A 24,088-nucleotide genomic window follows, 5' to 3' on the forward strand; every position below is an offset into this window, starting at 1 on the left:
TCTGGGGGTGGACAAAACTCAAGAACGAGTCGTGCGGAGGTTCTATTGGCCCGGAAGTCACTGGGAAATCTTAAGGTATTGCAAGTTCTGTCCCACCTGCCAGTCAACCGCTTCCACCTCTCACTTCTGAAATCCCCTCCTGCAAGACAGGGACCACGTTGAAAAGCCATGTTTGCTGGTTCAGCCAGAAGGGGACATTGAAGACGTTACAATAGCCGAGACGCTGTTGAAGGCCAAAAAAACAGCAGTGTCAGGAATTGTTGCAGTAGAACTGGGACCTGTTCTCAGATTTGCCAGGGTGTACCGATGTCATAGAACACAAGGTTCTGACGGAACCCCATGTCCGGGTGAATTAGAAGCCCTACCAAATTCCAGAGGCCCGTCGAGAACTGATCTCCAAGGAAGTGAAGCATATGCTGAATCTCAGAGTCATTGAAGAATCTAAGAGCAGGTGGCCCAACCCGATTGTCCTTGTTCCAAAAGCTGATGGAGAATGGATTCGGTTTTGATTATTGGAAGCTGAATGAAGTCTCCAAGTTCGACGCATATCCAAGGCCACGTGTCAATTAGTTGATTGAGAGACTTGGGTCGGCAAGGTACATAACCACCTTGGGTCTAACAAAGGGATATTGGCAAATCCTCATGTCACAAGAAGCCAAGGAGAAGATGGCTTTCTCTACACTTGAAGGTTGCTTCCAATATATCCGGATGCCGTTCGGACTGCCGGACGCTCCGCCCACCTTCCAGAGGGCCATGGACCGACTCCTTGCACCCCATAAGAATTACTCTGCGGCATACCTGGACGATATCATAATCTTCAGCCAGGATTGGGGAAGTCATCTGGGAAAGGTCCAGCGGTGAGTACTGCTCTCAGAAAGGCGGGGTTCTCTATAAATCCAGAAAAATGGGCCATGGGGAAAGAGGAGGCTAAATACCTTGGATACATACTAGGGAGAGGCAAAATCAAACCCCAGATCAATAAAGTGGACGCAATGCAGAACTGGCCCGAAGCCACTCAAAAAAAAAAAAAAGTTAGGGCCTTTCTGGGAATCGTGGGGTACGACTAAAGGTTCATTACAAACTTTGCCATGGTGGCTGCACCCCTGACCGACCTCTTTAAGGTCGTCGGAGGCGGAAATGGCCTCTCAAGAACTGAAAGTAGCTCTGTGTAAGCAGCAAAACCTGATTACACTCAACTTTAAGAAGGAATTTGTATTCCAAATGGATGCCTCAGAAGTCGGATTAGGAGCGGTCCTCTCTCAGGAGATACACGGAGAGGAGCATCCTGTTCTCTACCTGAGTAGAAAACTGTCGACATGTGAGAAAAATTATTGCATTGCAGAAAAGGAATGCCTGGCCATAAAGTGGGTGGTGGACACATTGCGATACTGTCTCTTAGGGCGAGAATTTAATTTAGTGTCAGACGATGTTCCACTCAGGTGATGAGGACCAAAAAGGGGAAAAATGTGTTGCACGCACATCGCTAGGTTCAGATAGGAATCCTGGGGGAACCGTTACCATAGACCATGTGCTGCAGCTTCTCTCAGGCACACAGGGGTATTGACCCTCAGGCACAGACACGTAGGTTGTTTCACTTGCTGACCAGAACACTTGACAAGAGTCCTCATAAACGGTAGAACAGTAACATTTAGTAAGAAGCCGCACAGCCAATGCAAGTTAAATCTTATGAGCAACAGGCTCCAGTGACAAACAGTACAGTTTCCTTAGCAGCACAGCAGTTCACAGTCTTCCCAGTAGTACAGGACAGCACAGTTCTAATGCAAAGGCACATTAATGAACACAGCATTCTTTGCAGCACAGTGAGATGGAGGAGGGGGGAGGGTTTGCTGAGGGAGATGATCCCTGTGACACCATTTCTTCCAGTCCTTATCTTTCTGCCTGACAATATTCTGCACTGCTAGTTCAGGAACTCTACCTGACCTGTGCTTAGCTTCATTCTTGACTTGAATCCTTTTCACTTGCAGGGGCGCTTCTGTGAGATACAGAACACACACACCACCTTTCTCTTCCGGCTCCAGCCAGACAGTAAACAACTTCCACACAATCCCCCTGGGGCTCTGCTAAAACACTCCCCTTCTCCTGTGACTGTGTTAACCCCTCTAGTTGCTGTATGCTTCTGGAGCACAACACTTCCTGTCTCCTGTGCTTGTGTTACTTCTAATACTTGCTGAATGCTTTTAAACAAAAGCACTACTTCTGCATGTCACACTCTGTCCTTTTTGAATGTCGTCCTCGACATTCATTTTAATTGGTCAATCTGAGCAATTCTGAGACAGTGGTGAAAATAGGATAACTTTATATACAAATTGGCATTGTGAAATTGGTATAACGTTCATAAACATTGCTAACAACCTAATCTTACGACCCTTTTTCTTGTAGGATGCCTGTAAGAAATAAACGATTAACACAATTAAAACAATCAGCATCTCTTCAGCTGGAGCTTTTCGTACGTCTTCAACCAGCTCTCTCTCTCTCTCTCTCTATGCTTTAACAGTTCTTTGTTTCTACAAAGTCTTTTAAGGAAAATCAAAGCATGAAAACAAGTCTTTCCACCAGGCAACATCTTCCATACTGCCTCTCAGTGGTGAATACCACTCAAGTGGGCTTACCTGGTCTGCAGGCAGAGATACCTGTTTCCAGTCGACAGTCCTTGGCACTTGACTCGGTTTACCAAGTGTCTCATACGTCAGCATCACTGGCCTCCTCACTTCTCAAGTCGACATCCTCCTGGTGGGTTGTTCCTCAGAGACCACGGGTTCTTCGGTCACAGAAGTTTCTTCCACCGCACTCATTTCCCATGCTTCCTCAGATGCTCTTGGAGCTGCCTCTGTGAGTTCCTGTACTTCTCCTGAGTCTCTTGTTTCCGCATGGTCTGGCAATTCCGCTCTTCCTGAGTGTCGACCGGTCTCTTCAGGGGCCGGTGTTCGATCACCAAATCTGAATTGGACTTCATCTGTACTCCTTGGTACAAACTCTGGAGCCTCGGATCTTAGTTCACTTGCTTGAGGATGGTACGTCCCTCTCCTTGCCGGTCCGAGAAATACAACGGTGTGTTCTTCTCCATCGGAACTTTCAAGGTCACTATCCACCTCCGGAGCTTCAGTCTGTGGTGGTCCCTTAGTCGATCTTGGACAATGTCGGTCTACTTCTGGGAAATATTGTTTTGGTGGGAGATAATCACAGGGTAGTAGTAAATTCCAATGGACTATTCAGCTGTCATCAGCTTTCCTACTTACGACCACATACACCTTGTCTTCCCAGTATGAACAAAGTTTTCCTGGACCGCCTTTCTCACGTACGTTCTTGACTAGCACCCGGCTTCCCGGTGCCAATTCTGCTCCATAACATTTTCGATCATAGTACTCCTTACTCTTGCTCTGTCCTTGCCTAACCACTTTGGACGCTATGTTGTATGCCTCTGCCATCCGTTCCTTCCATTTCCAGACGTACGTTCTGTAAGTCTCTGACACCGGAGTATCGAACATGATGTCAATTGGCAGTCTTGGCGATCGTCCATACAATAGGAAGAAGGGTGAGTAACCCATTGCATCACTCTTTGTACAGTTATAGGCATGTACCACTTTTGACAGGGAACTCTTCCAGTCTTTCTTCTCATCAGCTGTTGCGCAGCATCGACAATAATGTCCGGTTAAAACGTTCCACTTGTCCATTACCCCCTGGGTGATAGAGCGTTGTGTGGGATCTCTGAATTCTACAGTACTTTCCTAGCTTAGCAAAGAGCTCGTTATCAAATTCTCTTCCTTGGTAGTGGTGTAACCTCATAGGGAACCCAAACCTCAAAGCAAAATCATTGAAGATCTTCTCTGCCGCTGTTTGACCTGATTTATTGGTGGTGGCATATGCCTGAGCAAATCGAGTGAAATGGTTCATCACCACCAAGATGTATTCGTAACCACCCTTGCACGTCTCGAGATGTAGAAAGTCTATTGAGACCATCTCAAACGGATACGTAGTTTGGATGTTGCCCATAGGTGCCCGGGTTGATGTGTTGGGACGTTTATCTTTCAGACACCCACACTTCCTGGTCACGCACCTCTCAATATCTCTCTGCATGTACGGCCAGAAGAAACGTTCACGGATCAAGTTTGTTGTCCTTTCCACTCCCAGGCGTCCCATGTTTTCATGGAGTTCTTTGAAGGCTAACCGACGGAATACTCTGGGTAGTACCAACTACTGGTTTTGTCCTCCTTTACGATGCAGGATAAGTCTTCATTGAGGTAGAGCTTCATCCATTCTTTAAGTAAAACAGATACTGCTGGTGACTCGTTATCTCTCTCCCGTTTACTTGGAAACCGATTTTGGTCCACATAAAGTAGTATTCTACCAATTATCTGATCTTCCCGCTGTGCTCTACGGATTTTTCCTTTCGGTAGTTGTTCAATGGACAGGGGGTGATCTTGTTCTCTTGCTCTTATGGTGGTTTCCACCATCAACGGACACCACAATGGTGTGTCTTCCTCCTGATAAGCTTGTACTGCTTGGGTAGTGCTCTCAATTGCTTCTAGACTAACTTCCTCCAGGCATTCTTGCATGAACTCCTCAGGCTCTAGTGGCATTCTCGACAATCCGTCAACGTCCGCATTGCATTTTCCTGGCCTGTACTCGATACTGAAATTGAAGTCAGCTAGTTCAGCGACCCATCTCTGACCCGTTGCATTCAGTTTGGCTGTAGTGAGGACATAGGTCAAAGGGTTGTTGTCAGTGTATACCTCAAACTCTTTGCTATAATAGAGATAATCTCTAAATCGTTCGTAGATAGCACATTTCAATGCCAGAAATTCCAATTTTCCGGAATGTAGATGGTAATTCTTCTCGGCGCCTGTCAACGTTCTAGAACCGTAACCGATGACCCTCAATTTTCCATCTTGGTGCTGATACAGGGCAGCTACCAGTCCAACTTGAGAAGCGTCACAATGAAGAACAAATGGTAAATTGAAATCAGGATATCCCAAGATGGGTGGTTTTACTAGGTAGTCTACTAGTTCTTCCAATACCTTCTAGTGATCTGCTGTCCAGAGAATGGGCTGTTGGGACGAAACTGCGTTGTTTCTTTTCAGCCCGGTCCTGCCCGCGTTCTTCTTTTTCTCCATGGGTGTTGTTGATTCTGTGGTCCCCCCCAAAAGGAGGTATAGTGGGGCGGCAATCCTGGAAAAGTTCCAAACTTAAGTACGATAGTAGGAGAGAAATCCCAAGATCTGCCTCAACTCCCCGACAGTAGAGGGCCGCTTGTCTTTTAAGGCCAGTACCGGAGTGATTTCTGCTGGGTCCATGGTATATCCTTCTCCGGACACAATTTTCCCTAGGAATCGGACTTGCCTTTTGAACAGTTCACACTTCTTTGGTGTCAACTTAATGCCGTGTTGTTGATACCGCTGGAGTACGGTCCTCAAGTGTTCAACGTGATCCCAGAAGGTTTTGCTGTGTACCACATTGTCATCCAAGTACGACTGGCAGATATCGTCCCTCAGTCCTTTAAACATGTCTCCATGCTCCTCTGGAATTTTGCTGGAGCTGAACTGAGCCCAAATGGTATGCGGATCCACTCATATAATCCCCACGGTGAGATGAATGCTGTCAAAGGTCTACTGGACTCTTCAACAAATCCTTGATGGTATGCTTTACCCTGATCGAGGACAAAGCTTTACCCTGATTGAGGTACTTCCTGATAGGCTATCCAGCATATCTAGGATCTTTGGTACAGGGTGCCGATCAGGTACTTACTTTCGGTTGAGTTCCCGGTAATCACAGCAGAGTCTCAACGTACCGTCCTTCTTCCTGACACAAACAATAGGAGAGGAATAAGACGACTTTGACTGTTGGACCCAGCCTTTGTTGATTAGGTCTTGTAAATACTCTTTCACTTCACAGTGTAATGGTTTCGGCACAGACATGTAACTTCTGGTTACTAGGGTCATGTCTTTCAAATTGATTTTCAACTGCAGCGATGGGATACAGCCTATATCAGAGTCATCTTTGAAGAATGTATGACACTCTTCTCTCAGCATCTGTTTTGCTACCGCTCTATCTTCAGCACATAAGTGTTCCAGAGGTACTGGGGGATCCCAGGACTCCGAGGTGGGTCGTGCAATTTCTTGCCCTGGGCAACTCCTGTTCCTTGGTGGGGAGACTAAATTCACTGTAGACCCCTGGGCGGGTCTCACACTGGCTGGATATACCATTTTAACGGTTTCGATGTGACCTAACACAGTCTTTGGATCCAGTCTAATTTCGTGTCTCGTAGTATTCATCACCGGTACTGTCACTCGAGCAAATCCACCTGTAGGGATCGTAAGCACAGTCTCCCCTTGAACTAGGCCTTCCGGAAGTTCTGAGGAGTCTTTTGGCACGAACAGTCTTTTCTGGACTTTTCTTCCCGGTTCTACCCGGACTCCACACCTCACCCCCACCATTTGGTTTGCAGGGATGATGGTTGGGCACCAGCCTACCTTGACTTCTTTTAGGTCCATTGTATTCTGTGCTTTCTTTACTTAATGAATCACATTTTCTGCCACGGCGTTGGGTATGGAAAGCAATGTGGCAATTGTGTCCACCACCAGTGTCCCTGACTTATGTTTCGTGATGACCTCACTGATTACATTATAACCCAGGATAGGATCCTCTGCCACGTTCTGATCACTGGTCACGAGAAAAGGTACCAAGAGCTCAATGGCGTTGCTGTTCTTCGTGGCCCTCAGTTGGAAAGTCACTTCCACCCAGCCTATGAAGGGGATTTCGGTCTGGTTGACAGCTTTGCCGTGGAGTTCCACTGGTCCTAAGAGTTCTTTTAGCGACTGAAGGCAGGTAGCGCCTTCTCCATTCTTCATTTAAAAGGCTCGCTTGGGCTTCTGTGTCCCACAGTGCTTTTACCAGGAGTCTATCTAGCTGGCACTGTATAAAGCACCTTTCACCGATTAGGCTGATGAGGCTATCTATATTGACCGAGAAATCCTCCTCCCAGGAGTACATCGTTTGACCTTCGCACTGGGCATTGAGTAACTGATGCCCCTGCCTCTCTTGCAACTGTTGTAGATGGAAACACACTTGGGGAAAGTACTGACGCAGCCGTTTTACCTCCTGCACCATTCTAGGGTTTGGTGAGATTTGGATTTGCTTCTGGGGCCTCCTCCGTGTCACGGCTACCAGTCGCCCCGCACTGGCAACCTCCTGTCTTTTAACCCAAACGACCATGACCATTGGCATTCCTTGGCATAATGTCCTTCCTCACCACATCTTAGACAGTGGACACACTCCGTACTCTGATTTGATGAACGCCATGCTTTACAACCCAGTATCTTCTGTTTTGGAACCCACTTCTGGGTCTGAGGGATACAGGTTCTGGCATGGAACGAATCAACTTTTTCACCTCAATCAACTTGGCTCACAGTTCTCCTCCCAGTCAGCGCTGGCGGTTCTCTCTTTTGTTGGTGATTTAAGGTTCCCTCTCGTAGGTGGCACTGCAGGGTCTCCATGATGATCTTCGGACTTTCCACTGGGGGTCTCCAACTTCATCTGACTAATTTTGGTGATTTTAGGAGCAGAGCCTTTCTTTAACTTCTGTTGGCTCTCTGACTCCAAACTAGCTGCCTCATTCATTTTTTCAATTAGGACTTTGTTCAGAATGCCAGGATCTTCTAGGTATTGTTTCAGCTGCAACTTGATGTCTTTGCTGATTAGCCCCTTTCCCAATGATCTCAAGAACTTGTTCTGGACTAGTCCAGCATCAAACTTCTCTTCCGCTTCTACATCTCTGGATGCAAACAACAGTCTATCCTTCAGTTCAATTGCTCTGAACAAGAAACTTTGGGGTGATTCATTATTTTTCTGTGAGAGGTTAATGAGTCGGTGGAACAATTCTGAAATACTCTCTTCTTTATAGTGCCCTTTTAAAATCATCTTCATCTGTTGCAAGGTCAATTGACTCTTCATTTCTAGCATACTACGGAGGTTCAGTCCTGGGCTGATCACTTTCACCACCCCCTCAATGATCTCATTTGGCTGGTAGCCTTTCTGTAAGCCTGCATCGATCTGGTGCAACAAGTTCATATAAGACAGTCTCTCTTTCTGTTCACACTCTCCAATCTGTCCCAGGATCTTGAATTCTTTCCTTATGGTGATTTGTGGTGTTAGAGCAGATTGTCTCTCTGATTTATCTAGCTCAGGGAGATGATGCCAGTGACACCATTTCTTCCAGTCCTTAGCTTTCTGCCTGACAATATTCTGCACTGCTAGTTCAGGAGCTCTACCTGACTTGTGCTTAGCTTCACTCTTGACTTGAAACCTTTTCACTTGCAGGGGCGCTTCAGTGAGATACAGAACACACACACTTTTCACTTGCAGGGCGCTTCTGTGAGATACAGAACACACACACCACCTTTCTCTTCGGCTCCAGGCAGACAGTAAACAACTTCCCCATAATCCCCCTGGGGCTCTGTTAAAACACTCCCCTTCTCCTGTGACTGTGTTAACCCCTCTAGTTGCTGGATGCTTCTGGAGCACAACACTTCCTGTCTCCTGTGCTTGTGTTACTTCTAATAGTTGCTGAATGCTTTTAAACAAAAGCACTACTTCTGCATGTCACACTCTGCAACAGCATTACTTCTGCATTTCACAAATGCTTGTGTTACCTGCTGTTTTCTAGCCCTGCAGGATTTCTGCTTCCATGTAGAACATAGAGCCAGGAGTTACATGGTAATGCCGAAGCCCTTGTGAGAATCCCGTGTCTAATGGTAGAAGGTGCCAAGCCCATGGCTTTAGGCAGAGGGGAGAAGTATGTAAGATGCCTGTTAGTCGGCTAGTGGATGGAAGATAAACCTGGAGTAATGCTTTAGTACATATAGGACAAAGAGGGGTTAATTGGCCATGACCGGTTGATTATGAGCAGCTGAACGACTGCTCAATATATCTCCTCCCCTGGGTGTGGTTCACTTGGTAAAATGAGACCTGTTTGTCTCCCACAAGTCTGTGTGTATGGAAGTGAGCAGATCTCCTGGATTGGGTGCCTTTGCTAAAGGACTAAGAAACTGGACTCTAAGCCAGGCGGGCTAACAAGCACTATTGTGTGCAGGGGCGGACACAGACTGTAGTGGGCCCCTGTGCAAGAAATTTTTTGGGGCCCCCCCCCCTGCGCTTCATAAGGCAACAAAGTTATGTAAACATAACCCCCCCATGTGCATCTCTCGCCCCCCCATGTGCAGCTCTCATCCCCCCCATGTGCAGCTCACCCCCCCGATGCATTTCTCATCCCCCCGTGCATCTCTCACCCCCCCATGTGCATCTCTCACCCCCCATGTGCATCTCTCACCCCCCCATGTGCATCTCTCACCCCCCCATGTGCATCTCTCACCCCCCCATGTGCATCTCTCACCCCCCCATGTGCATCTCTCACCCCCCCCGTGCATCTCTCACCCCCCCATGTGCATCTCTCACCCCCCCCATGTGCATCTCTCATCCCCCCATGTGCATCTCTCACCCCCCCATGTGCATCTCTCACCCCCCCATGTGCATCTCTCATCCCCCCCATGTGCATCTCTCATCCCCCCATGTGCATCTCTCATCCCCCCCATGTGCATCTCTCATCCCCCCATGTGCATCTCTCATCCCCCCCATGTGCATCTCTCATCCCCCCCATGTGCATCTCTCATCCCTCCCATGTGCATCTCTCATCCCCCCCATGTGCATCTCTCATCCCCCCCATGTGCATCTCTCATCCCCCCCCATGTGCATCTCTCATCCCCCCCACTCCTAGTTAATTAATTGTATTTAAGAAAAATAAAGCTTGTTATACTTACCCCCATGCGATCCCTGCAGAATCCTGGCGCTCGTCCACGTCGCTGCCACCAGACTCTCCTGACGTTCGGCCATGTGACGGCGCCACATACATAGCCATCAGCTTTTGTTTTGGCCAAAAGATTTTTAAAGCCGCCACCACGATAAGGTAGACTCTTCTGGCCGGGCCCTACTCTAACCTATTAAAATTTTCTTAAAATATCCAATACTCTTTTTAGATATATTTTTATTTAGTTTTCTTTAAGGGAATGTGTCATATACATTTTAAAATGACCAATAATACCACATACAGGGAATACCGCCACACCATCACCAGACCACATATTACGACAACATAGTGACCGAATAATACCACACAGAAGGGAGAAAAACTGCCACACCATGACCAGACCACATATTACCACCACATTACTAATATTACCACCACATTACTAATATTACCATAAGTGTCATTATACACTGGAGCTCTATACATGGTATGTATAATGTAAGTGTCCAGGTAATCTAGTGATCACCAGTGACATTATACACAGGAGCTCTGTATATAGTGTCAGTGTACAGGTAATACAGTGATCACCAGTGACATTATACACAGGAGCTCTGTATATAGTGTACAGGTAATACAGGGATCACCAGTGACATTATACACAGGAGCTCTGTATATATTGTCAGTGTACAGGTAATACAGTGATCACCAGTGACATTATACACAGGAGCTTTGTATATAGTGTCAGTGTACAGGTAATATAGTGATCACCAGTGACATTATACACAGGAGCTCTGTATATAGTGTACAGGTAATACAGTGATCACCAGTGACATTATACACAGGAGCCCGGTACATAGTATATAGTGTAAGTGTACATGTAATACACTGACTCACTGGTGACGTCTCTAGGTGAAGTCCTTCAGCTACGCTTTTCTCCTTCATCCAGCACAGACCGCCATCACGTCTTCCAGCCAGGACTCGTCTCTGCATAAAATAACACAGTTATCTAGAGCACATTCCCCAACTTCTACATTACGCAGCTGAATACAGACGTGCATCCACCATCAATATATGGTTAGTTATTATGCAACCTACCATTCCAAATATAAATTGTAATCCACCACGGTGCCCCCATTAACTGTAAATAGGCATTTAATATATAATTTAATTAGAACCTCTACTCTATACTTCCTGCTCCCCGCATTCATTATTTACATGCACCCCCTGCCCCCCAATTCATTATATCATGTCCGTGCTCTCCCCACCCCATCGTCATTTATCATTTACTCTCCCCCACCCCACATTCATTATGTGCAGCTCATTATCCCCCTACTCCTAATTCCCCCATGTGCAGCTCATTTTCTCCCAATTCCCCCATGTGCAGCTCTCACCCCCCCATGAGCAGCTCTCACCACCCCCCCATGTGCACATCTCTCATCCCCCTCCCCCACATGTGCCCCTCTCTCATCCCCCCCACATGTGCCCCTCTCTCACCCCCCCATGTGCCCCTCTCTCACCCCCCTCCCCCACATGTGCCCCTCTCTCATCCCCCTCCCCCACATGTGCCCCTCTCTCATCCCCCCCATGTGCACCTCTCTCACCCCCCCACATGTGCACATCTCTCACCCCCCTCCCCCACATGTGCCCCTCTCTCATCCCCCTCCCCCCATGTGCATCTCTCATCCCCCTCCCCCCCATGTGCATCTCTCATCCCCCCACATGTGCAGCTCTCACCACCCCCTCCATGTGCACCTCTCTCACCCCCCCCACATGTGCACATCTCTCATCCCCCTCCCCCACATGTGCACCTCTCTCATCCCCCCCATGTGCATCTCTTATCTCCCCCCATGTGCATCTCTTATCCCCCTCCCCCATGTGCATCTCTTATCCCCCTCCCCCATGTGCATCTCTTATCCCCCTCCCCCATGTGCATCTCTTATCTCCCCCCATGTGCATCTCTTATCTCCCTCCCCATGTGCATCTCTTATCTCCCCCCCATGTGCATCTCTTATCCCCCCCATGTGCATCTCTTATCTCCCCCCACATGTGCACCTCTCACCCCCCTCCCCCCACATGTGCACCTCTCTCATCCCCCCTCCCCCCACATGTGCACCTCTCTCATCCCCCCCACCCCATGTGCACCTCTCTCATCCCCCCACCCCATGTGCATCTTTTATCATCTCCCCCCCATGTGCATCTCTTATCTTCCCCCCCCATGTGCATCTCTTATCTCCCCCCCCACACACACACACACATGTGCATCTCCCATTCCCCCCACTCCTAGTAAATTGTATTTTGAAAAAAACAAAACTTGTTATACTTACCCCCATGCGATCCCTGCAGAATCCTGGCGCTCGTCCAAATCGCTGACACCAGGTTCTCCTGACTTCTGGCCATGTGACGGCGCCGTCACATGACCGAAAGTCAGGGGAATCATGAAGGCGCTGCCGCAGCAGCGCAGCGCTGAGATGTCCCGGACCCGGCGCTTAGCATGGGGCTGGGGGCCCCATGAGGAGAGAGACTCACAAGAGGAGGGCCACTACCGGCTGGGCCCCATACTGGAGTCAGGGCAGACATGCCATGATGGCGGCCCTGCTTGAGGCTGGAGGGGCCCCCTCTCCCTCGGGGCCCCCGTTCAATGAACCGGCTGCACGGGCGGTAGTTTCGCCCCTGATTGTGTGGACTTGTTGTTTTATGTTTTATCTTATGCCGGACAAGGGCCGGATTTGAGTTTGTTGTGATGTGGTTTATGAGGACTGAAATAAACCAGCTGGACTTTAAATAGAAACGGTTCCTGTGATACCTCAGACAGCACCTGTAACAGTGCTACTCACTTGGGAGCAATGTGGATATTAGTGTATCTGAGGTTCAGAGGCTGGCACTTTATAGAGATATAGAGGACTTGGTCTGGCACTGTATAGGGGGCACTCTTGACTGGTACTTTCTGACTGGCTCTGTATAGAGGGCTTTTTGGCTGGCACTGTATACGGGGGACTCTTTCTGGCACTGTATATCGCCTCTCTGGCTAGCACTGTATAGAGGACACTCTGGCTGGCACTGTGTAGGGGGCTCTCTGGCTGGTATTGTATGGGTGTCTCTACAGCGCGGTGGTTTACCTGTATATTTGCAGTAGAATCCAGCAGATTTGCGCATTGTAGATCTGTAGACCCTCATGCAGATTAGCCCCATTTAGTGAAGTTTTGGTGGCAGAATCTGAGCAGAACCCCTTTATGAAGCGATGTTTCTTAAGAAGTATGGATTTCCCAGTCTGTTTTTGCTCTTCAGAGAATTCAGCTCCGAATATGCACCAAAATATTTGTGAAAAAACTCAGTGTGCACATGCCCTTGTGGGGTACTACTTATTGGGGGGGTCTGTTGTAAGGTCACCGACCATGACTGGCATGAGGGCACTGAACCATATATTATCCACCTTGATTTTTTCATCGTGTGTACTGCGTGGCTTCATTTTTTACAAGGTTTTCTTCCCGCTATCACTCAGCATGGCGGACAGCTGTTTCCTGCGCCATCATCGATGTCCCCGTTTTGTGCGTTTTTTCTATGTGGATCCCGGCGTCACGTGTGTCAGGAGCTGACAGAAACAGTAATGTACTAATTTGCCTTGTTAATTGCAAGTAAAATAGAAGGAAGGCGACTCATGTGGAAAGCTTGTGGGAGGACGGATAATTACCCACCGCCGCCGTTATCCAGATAGATTGTTTTTCTTATCATGGCAAAGCTCGATCTGTCAAATGTACAAGAAGATGACGACCCGAGCAAGTGCAATAATCTGAAGCGAAACCGACAATTATCAAAAAAGTACATAGATATATATTAATTATCTATCTATAAACCAAAGAATACAGCAGCCATGATGTGCATGTACCCACTGAGTGAAAACTGAGTGGAAACGCTCCAAATCCTCCTCAAAAACTCAAAACTGCTCAAAAACTTGCCGAGTTTCTGCTCCAAAAAACTCAGTGTGAACATGCTCTAACCAATTGTTAGGATTGGTTGGATCTCCACAGATCATTGAGACATTACACAAACCACAGGTGCCCTCAAAATTTTGTGGCCACCATGCTCCAACCACAGGTGCCCCTATAATATTGGGCTTATAATATTAGGTCTGCCACCAATGCCCTCTGGAAGGGGCTCTCAAATTTAAACTATCCCTATATGGAGATGCAGTGATCAACTGCGATCTATGGGGAAACCTAGCTGTAAGTGTTCAGTTTCCCTGCAGTGACACCTCTGGTGAAACGAAGTATTACACAGTTCCCTACAAATCAATGGTTTCTCAATGTAATGCAAGACAGGACAGGTCCTCCAGTGAGAGAGACAATCTTTACAATCGCCAAACACTAAACAGAGGGCCCCTCCTTTATTAACCCCTAAAATTGCCTCTTTTTTTTACCTCAGATTTCCCTGACCGGGCATGCTGGGAGCTGTAGTTTGGAAAAAGCTGGAGAGCCACAGTTTGTTTGTGGACCAAACGTCGAGACTAATCAAAGGGTTTCAGAACCTGTGAGGGTGATAAAAGGGGAATGCTTAAACCGAAATCGGGGCGGCAGGCCACTAATTGAGCTCTTAGAGCATCGTGGGGAAAAAATGGAAGATTTCTACGGGGGTGATCCATTAGTAACCCGACCTTTATACTGTGGGTGCAGCACGTGCTGAATGTGCCGCGTGCGTCACACTCTCTCTATATGGCGGTGAGGTGAACATGGGATGAAAGGAGGAATTACCTGTCATGTTCCTGCGTAAGCGTGACTAATAGGGAGACATTTTATGACATAAAAGGACTTAGCGGTATTATAGGGAAACAGTTTATGACATGGAAGGACTGCGTACAGACTATGTCAGACATTTTGCTTTCTGATTCACCCTGGGAGAGTGGAGCTAAATTTGAAGAGACGTGTAGCTCACTTTTTTCCGTTCCAATCTGTATAATTGGTTGATGATTTACTATTTCTATGGCGGTATTATATTGCGGATTGTATACTTCACTATTACATAGGCTGTATATGGCAGTATCACATGAGAGTACATGTCGATAGTAAGTACCTTGTGTATGTGGGTATTATGTGGACTGTGTATTGCAGAATTAGGCTATGTTCACACTAGGCGTTTTTTCAGCATTTTTTTTTCTGCAGCAAAAGCTGATCTCTTGGTAGGAAAGAAACTGCGTCAAAAAGGCCGGTTTTGGTGCGTTGTTGGTGTATTTTTCAGGATCCCAAAGTTCAACTTTGCTTCCACCACAGAAGCATGAACACAGGTCACCAATGCAAGACATATGTGAAACCATATTAACCAGAATTACAAATGTAACAGTGGGGGGAGGTGAATTGTTTAGTAATAGTTTACCTAAGACATTGGCAGTGCATTGAGTTTGTAGGACACTATTTATTTTCACACTATGGTCTGCCATTCAGTTGCTCAGAGATTGTTCAATTTCACACCACCCTGGGCCATAGGTATTGTTCAATCTCACACTTAGCTCAGCCACTGTTTACTGTTAAACACATAACTAATTAAATTAAACTGTGCTAATGCAAACTGTCATCTCAGGTGACAAAAACAAGATGGTAAAATCACAAAAATAAATGAGTTTCACATACTGCTGTATGTTTTTTTTTTCACTAAAAACGCAGCAAAACCTGATAGCTATGTTCGCACTAGGCGTTTTTACAGCGTTTTTTCACCACTCATTACTTTCAATGGGTGAAAAAAGCTGAAAAAATGCTAAAAGAAGTGACATGCTCTATTGTGCAAAAACATGCAAAGCACAAAATACTAATGACACAAAAACCAATGTGTGTGCATGAGATTTCTGAAATCTCATAGACTTTGCTGGTACTGTAAAATGTAGCTGAAAATTTGCATGAAAAAACACATCAAAATAACGCTGAAAAAATGCCTAGTGTGAACATCTAAATGTTGTACTATATGCTGGTATTACATAAGCTGTGTATGTGCGTATTATGGTGACTGCGTATGCTACATAGGCTGTCAATTGCAGCGTTACACTGGTCTACATGTCGGTATTACGGAAGCTGTGTGTGTAGTTATATGGATTGTACCAGGGCTGTGTATGGCAGTATTATGTAAGATGATTTCTTGGTATTACATAAGCTGTGTACACATATACATGTTTTTTCTCAATATCTGACATGAAATAATAATAAACTTTTCCCGTTTAAGGTCAATTAGGATTACCATAATTTTTAATATTTGCCAAATGCCAGAATAATGAGAGAGAGAGAATGTTTTAAGGCATTTTTATTACTTACTGCAAAGTCAAAAGTTTACATACACTAAGATTACTATGCCTTTAAACAATTCTGGTCTGCCCATATGATGTCATGTGTTTGGAAGCTTCTCATAGTTTTTTTTGGCAACATCTGAGTTAATTAGAGACACACCTGTAAATGTATTTTAATGCACACCTGAAACACACTGCTTCTTTGTGTAGCATCATGGGAAAGTCTAAAGAAATCAGCCAAGCTATCAGGAATAGAATTGTGGACTTGCACAAGTCTGGCTCATCCTTGGGTACAATTTCAAGATACCTGAAGGTGCCTCGCTCATCTGTACAAACAATTATACACAAGTACAAACAAGATGGGAATGTACTGCCATCATACTGCTCAGTAAGGAGCCGGGTAATGTGTCCCAGAGATGAACGTGCTTTGGTCCGACATGTGCATATCAACCCAAGGAGAAAAGCAAAAGACCTTGTGAAGATGACAGCGGAAGCTGGTAAGATTGTGTCAATATCCACAGTAAAACGAGTACTGTATCAGCATGGATTGAAAGGCCACTCTGCCAGGAAGAAGCCATTACTCCAAAAGAAACATAAAAAAGCCAGATTAATGTTTGCAAATGTACACAGGAACAAAGACCTTAATTTTTGGAGACACGTCCTGTGGTCTGATGAAACTAAAATTTAACTTTTTGGGCATAATGACCATCGTTACGTTTGGAGGAAAAAGGGAGAAGCCTGGAAGCCTAAGAACACCATCCCAACTGTGAAACACGGGGGTGGCAGCATCATGTTGTGGGGTTGTATTGCTGCAGGAGGGACTGGTGCACTTCACAAATAGATGGCATCATGAGAAAAGAAGATTATGTGGCAATACTGAAGCAACATCTCAAGACATCAGCCAGAAAGTTAAAGCTTGGGGGGAAATGGGTCTTCCAAATGGACAATGACCCGAAGCATACTGCCAAAATGGTAACAAAGTGGCTAAAGGATAACAAAGTCAATGTTTTGGAGTCACCATCACAAAGCCCTGATCTCAATCCTATTGAAAATTTATGGGCAAAGATGAAAATGCTGCGAGCGCCGAGCAAGGCGACCTACAAACCTGGATCAGTTACACCAGTTCTGTCAGGAGGAATCGGCCCAAATTCCAACCAACTATTGTGAGAAGCTTGTGGAAGGAAATCCCAAACGTGGACCCAAGTCATTCAGTTTAAGGGCAATGGGACCAAATACTAATGAAATCTATGGAAAGGTTTGACTTTGCAGTAAGTAATAAAAATGCCTTAAAACATTCTCTCTCTCTCATTATTCTGGCATTTGGCAAATATTAAAAATGATGGTAATCCTAATAGACCTAAAACGGGAAAGGTTTATTCTGATTTCATGTCAGATATTGAGAAAAACGTGCAGATGTGTCTTTTTATATAGTGTATGGAAACTTCTGGTTTCAACTGTAGGTATTACGAGGACAGTGTATTCCGATACCACATGGACTGTGAATAGCGACATTATGTTAGACTATTTGTTAGTATTATGGAAGCTTTGTATGTATTTATTATGTGGACTGTATCAGTATTACATGGGCTGTGTATGGCAGTTTTATGTCAGATGATTTGTCAGTAATATATAACCTGTGTACATAGGTATTACATGGACTGTGCATGGCATCATTTCATTGGATTATTTGTCAGTATTACGGAAACTGTGTATGTGGAGTGTGTCGGTATTACTTAGGCTGTGTATGCCAGTATTATGTTGGAACTATGTCAGCTGTGTATATGGATATAATGTGGACTGTGTATGCTGACATTGCATGGATTATTGTGTATGGCAGTGTTGCATTGGCTATGTCGATATTACAGAAGTCATGATATTTAAGTTTTTCTTTTTTAATAAATTTGCAAAAATTTCTACATTTCTGTTTTTTTCTCAGTCAAGATGGGGTGCAGAGTGTACTGTAATGAGAAAAAAATGAACTTTTTAGAATTTACCAAATGGCTGCAAAGAAACAAAGAGTGAAAAATATAAAGGGCTCTGAATACTTTCCGTACCCACTGTATATGTATTATGTAGACACTGTGCATGCTGATACTACATGGACTGTCTATTATAGTGTTATATCAGTCTATATGTCTTAATATTACTTTGGCTGTGTATGGCAGTATTACTTTAGGTGTGTATGCTGGTATTAATTTGGCTATGTATGGTAGTATTTGGCTGTGTATGGTGGTATTACTTTAGCAGTGTATGCCGGTATTACTTTGGCTACGTATGGTAGTATTTGGCTGTATATGGTAGTATTTGGCTTTGTATGGCGGTATTACTTTTGCTGTGAATAGCGGTATTACTTTAGCTGTGTATGGCGGTATTAATTTGGCTATGTATGGTACTATTTGGCTGTATATGGTGGTATTCGACTGTGTATGGCAGTATTACTTTGGCTGTGTATGACGGTATTACTTTAGCTGTGTATGGCGGTATTACTTTGGCTGTATATGGCGGTATTACTTTAGCAGTGTATGCCGGTATTACTTTGGCTACGTATGGTAGTATTTGGCTTTGTATAGCGGTATTACTTTGGCTGTGTATGGCCGTATCACTTTGGCTGTGTTTGGTATTACTTTGTCTATGTATGGCGGTATTACTTTGGCTGTGTATGGCAGTATTACTTTGTCTGTGTGGTGTGGTATTAGTTTGGCTGTGTATGGCGGTATTACTTTGGCTGTGTATGGCGGTGTAACTTTAGCTGTGTATGGCGGTATAACTTTGGCTGTGTATGGCGGTAGCACTTTGGCTGTGTATGGCGGTAGCACTTTGGCTGTGTATGGCGGTAGTACTTTGGCTGTGTATGGTGGTATTACTTTGGCTGTGTATGGCGGTATAACTTTAGCCGTGTATGGCGGTATAACTTTAGCTGTGTATGGCGGTATAACTTTAAATGTATATTGCGGTATAACTTTAGCTGTGTATGGCGGTATAACTTTGGATGTATTTTACGGTATTACTTTGGCTGTGTATGGCGGTATAACTTTAGCCGTGTATGGCGATATAACTTTGGATGTATATTGCGGTATAACTTTGGCTGTGTATGGCGGTATAACTTTAGCCGTGTATGGCGGTATAACTTTAGCTGTGTATGGCGGTATAACTTTGGATGTATATTGCGGTATAACTTTGGCTGTGTATGGCGGTATTACTATGTACAGAGGTTTTCTCACTTCCTTTGCCTTGTGCTGAATGAGCTCTCCAGCTCAACTGCTGGCCATACCTGGAACTGCAACTTAAATAAAAAAAAAAACCTCTGTTGTGATTCCATGCACAGGACATGATTTATTACATGACTTGTCTGGTAGGAAATTCAATAAAATACATGTGTTTTGTACCTGTCATGTTCAGCATGAGCGCTTGTATCATGTCCTCAATTATTTCCTTTCTCCTTCCTTGTCACAGAGCTCCTTGGATCCGCCAAAAGAGTGAATGTAAATTTTCAAGACACGGATGGGTGAGTAAATTGCAAGACATTTTTTTTATTTTTTTATTTAATTTACTGAATGCAAACAGAGATATTGAAAATGGAGTTTGCTTTTTGACTGTTTTTCACGTGTGACCCGTCCACATCTCGGCTTTTCCTATTGCCTCGCTCCGATATCCGACAGGCAAGAGCTGCTGTTATTAATATCGACATCTCAGGGATATACGGACCAGGAGAGCTTTTCACTTATTTAACAAGTGCAAGATCTCGCAACATCTTGAGGGCACAACCATTCTCTTCTTCCACAAGAAGCGCGAGTCCACGGGGAGAGCAAGCGCAGAAAATCACACGTTACCTTCGCGAAACCTGTTTTCACACGAATAACAGCTCAGAGAACAAAACGTTAAAAAAAAAATCATATCCTAGGTGCAGTAAAAGTCCCAGTAATACGATACGTAACAAAAGCCTGCGGGCAGCGATAACTGTTCAACTACTCGCATTCAAAGAGACAGTATTAATGTAATTTTCAATATTATTATCATTCTAGATAGTTTTTCTAAGCTGTTTTTCTTGTAATTATTTGAAAAGAAAATATAATTTTGAAATATTGTAGTTTTCATATTGGCCACTAGATGTCGCTGTTACATTATACACACAGTAGAAAAGCATCTCATTTTACGACCTACAGCAAAGCTTATTTTATTTATTTATTTTCTATGTACATGAGCATATGATAGCTATAAACAACTCTGGAGCCCTATTACTTCACTTATAACATTATATAGGGCCAAACTACACCTTTGTATGTCCCCCAGGCATTAATTATTCTTTATCATCCTATTCTAAATCACGGAGGTATTCTCCCCTGATAGCATTGTTTTAACCCTAACTCATATTCCTTTGCAGTACAGTAGTAAATTAATGCATCATAAATTACTTTTGATAATAACCAAATTACTAAACTTTGCAGTTCTCATATTAGTCATTAGATGTCATCATTACATGTATACAAACAATAAAAAGCATCTTATTTTACAACTTACAGTAAAACTGCTATTAAGGGGTTTTTATTCTATTTTTTCATGGTAGTGTAAAGGGGGCATATCTACAAAAAAAAACAACAGAATACAATGGCAAAAAAAATCCACAATAATAATGTATGTCATTTTCACATTGGCCACTAGATGTCTCTGTTATCTTGTACTCACTGCAGAAAAGCATCTCATTTTACGACCTACAGCAAAGATCTATGTACATGGAGCTATTATGTCTGAGTCTCTCTAAAACTTTCATTTTTTTTTCTGAAGCTGTTAAATATTAATTACGGATATTTATTTTATTCTGAATTCTGAATTCTGTACCATACATTGCATAAGATTGCATCAGCCTCGTGCTAAGGTTTCTAGAGGACATGCGCGATTTGTGTATTTTTAGTTAGTACCATAAATAGAAGAACAGCAGGTATGACCAGCTATATAATCTCATGTTAGAGACAGGGGGCGCTCTTGCCATTTCACAGGACACAAGACGAGAATCTATGTGTGAAGAAAACAGCGGCTGATGTAGGCCCAAGGAGACACGTCCTTTACCGGGACACATGTAATCCTGACACACGTCCTGGACACAGACAGACGCAATCTACCATCCAGGATCCCAAGAAAAGATGGGTGAATCTCAACTATTAAGCTAATTATGAACAAATGGACAATGACTCTAACTATTTAACTATTTTATGTAACTTCTGTAATCATTCTTTTTAATGGACAATTTAAGAATAAATCGATACTTTTTTTATAAGAATATCTTGATATAGTTTTTGATCAATCGCATCTGATAAGAAGTCCTCGATAGGAAAAAATATACAGAAAGAAGTATTTTTTTTACACAAGCCATAATACATCACCCCTAGTGGCCCCAGAATCATTATGACTTCTCTATCTTCCTTCGCTTCATCAGATATCACATCATTGAAGTATTCTCTAGAAGCAGTACAGGATCATATCAATACATCATAGTGAAACATGGAGTGCCTCCTAAGCCTTGGTACAGCATCCATTCAAGAGGCCTTCTTGACTTTTGATGATAACCCAGTTGCAGTTTTCATACTGGCCACTAGATGTCATTGTTACATGTCAAAACACTTTAGAGAAGCATCTCATTTTACAACCTGCAGTAAAACTAAACTCACTGGACTATATTGTATTCTGTGTCCCCACACGGGTGTAATATCATAGGAAGGAAAAAAAAGCCACAATAATAACATTTCACTCTATATAACCCCCCCAAAAAAGTGTTGATAGTGTCCCTTTAAGAATAACCAAGAATAGAAGAAGACATCAGAAATTTTTTTTCTTTTAGTCAAGTTGAGTTGTCAACACTTGCAAACTAATGCATGAGAGCGCAGCTCCAGAAGAAGAGGTGTTAATGAGGCCGGGGATAACGGACCGCGCTGCACAGAAATAATTAGTTCCTGAAAGCTTTTTGAGGGAATGAGATTCTTCATCTCTCGAGCCCTGAAGGGTTTTTCAGAGCAAGTTGAGCCCCTCATGAATGTAAATAATCACATCGGCCTCCTCCTCCTGCAGATCCACTCGCTGCTTCCATCACTAGTAATATTTGCAGTTTGATGAGCTCGGCCCCGGCTCTGACAGCGGTCCGGCCTCCGGATTACGGATTTGTCACTGTTAATTCATATTAACATCTGTTTTAATCACCAATTTTGATTGCTACAAAATAACCGCAAATTCTCCTGGCAGACGCCTTTCACCAACCCGACATATAATTCATTCATTTACTCATTGCTATTAGCATAAATGTATGTAAGTTACTAAGGTTCATTCCAAGTCAGAGACCCCGAAAGTGAACGGTGTAAGGAGACCGCTGTTCATCCTGTGCCTCCTGCTTCATGATTAGAAAACCAAGATTTCAGTAAAAACCCAATAAAAACCCATTACCATATACAGCGGAAAAGTGGCCACATAGCATTACTGATCCTGTACTGATCCTGAGTTACCTTCTGTATTATACTCCAGAGCTGCATTCACTATTCTGCTGGTGCAGTCACTGTGTACATACATTACATTACTGATCCTGAGTTACATCCTGTATTATACTCCAGAGCTGCACTCACTATTCTGCTGGTGCAGTCACTGTGCACATACATTACATTACTGATCCTGAATTACCTCCTGTATTATACTCCAGAGCTGCACTCACTATTCTGCTGGTGCAGTCACTGTGTACATACATTACATTACTGATCCTGAGTTACATCCTGTATTATACTCCAGAGCTGCACTCACTATTCTGCTGGTGCAGTCACTGTGTACATACATTATTTATCCTGTACTGATCCTGAGTTACATCCTGTATCACACTCCAGAGCTGCACTCACTATTCTGCTGGTGCAGTCACTGTGTAAATACATTACATTACTGATCCTGAGTTACATCCTGTAATATACTCCAGAGCTGCACTCACTATTCTGCTGGTGCAGTCACTGTGTACATACATTACATTACTGATCCTGAGTTACATCCTGTATTACACTCCAGAGCTGCACTCACTATTCTGCTGGTGCAGTCACTGTGTAAATACATTACATTACTGACCCTGAGTTACATCCTGTATTATGCTCCAGAGCTGCACTCACTATTCTGCTGGTGCAGTCACTGTGTAAATACATTACATTACTGATCCTGAGTTACATCCTGTATTATAATCCAGAGCTGCACTCACTATTCTGCTGGTGCAGTCACTGTGTACATACATTACTGATCCTGTACTGATCCTGAGTTACATCCTGTATCACACTCCAGAGCTGCACTCACTATTCTGCTGGTGCAGTCACTGTGTAAATACATTACATTACTGATCCTGAGTTACATCCTGTATTATACTCCAGAGCTGCACTCACTATTCTGCTGGTGCAGTCACTGTGTACATACATTACATTACTGATCCTGAGTTACATCCTGTATTACACTCCAGAGCTGCACTCACTATTCTGCTGGTGCCGTCACTGTGTACATACATTACATTACTGATCCTGAGTTACATCCTGTATTATAATCCAGAGCTGCACTCACTATTCTGCTGGTGCAGTCACTGTGTAAATACATTACATTACTGATCCTGAGTTACATCTTGTATTATAATCCAGAGCTGCACTCACTATTCTGCTGGTGCAGTCACTGTGCACATACATTACATTACTTATCCTGTACTGATCCTGAGTTACATCCTGTATTATACCCCAGAGCTGCACTCACTATTCTGCAGGTGCAGTCACTGTGCACATACATTACATTACTGATCCTGTATTGATCCTGAGTTACATCCTGTATTATACCCCAGAGCTGCACTCACTATTCTGCTGGTGCAGTCACTGTGTACATACATTACATTACTGATCCTGTACTGATCCTGAGTTGCCTCCTGTATTATACCCCAGAGCTGCACTCACTATTCTGCTGGTGCAGTCACTGTGTACATACATTTCTGATCCTGAGTTACATCCTGTATTATGCTCCAG

At 44.3% G+C, this 24,088-nt stretch overlaps 1 protein-coding gene across 9 annotated transcripts in view; it reads left to right on the forward strand.

The window, feature by feature from the left end:
• The window catches only part of CASKIN1 (CASK interacting protein 1), a 193,567-nt gene that overhangs the window by 106,123 nt on the left and 63,356 nt on the right, over positions 1–24,088 (forward strand). For all 9 annotated transcript variants that reach the window (XM_073648361.1, XM_073648362.1, XM_073648364.1 and 6 more), the window contains exon 2: positions 19,533–19,584. In XM_073648361.1, coding sequence (XP_073504462.1) covers positions 19,533–19,584 — 52 coding nt within the window. The remainder of the gene's footprint in view (positions 1–19,532; positions 19,585–24,088) is intronic.

The sequence above is a fragment of the Phyllobates terribilis genome, unplaced genomic scaffold, assembly GCF_046119375.1.
Source record: "Phyllobates terribilis strain yellow unplaced genomic scaffold, ASM4611937v1 Scaffold_9__5_contigs__length_417890890, whole genome shotgun sequence".
Classification (NCBI taxonomy): Eukaryota; Metazoa; Chordata; class Amphibia; order Anura; family Dendrobatidae; genus Phyllobates; species Phyllobates terribilis.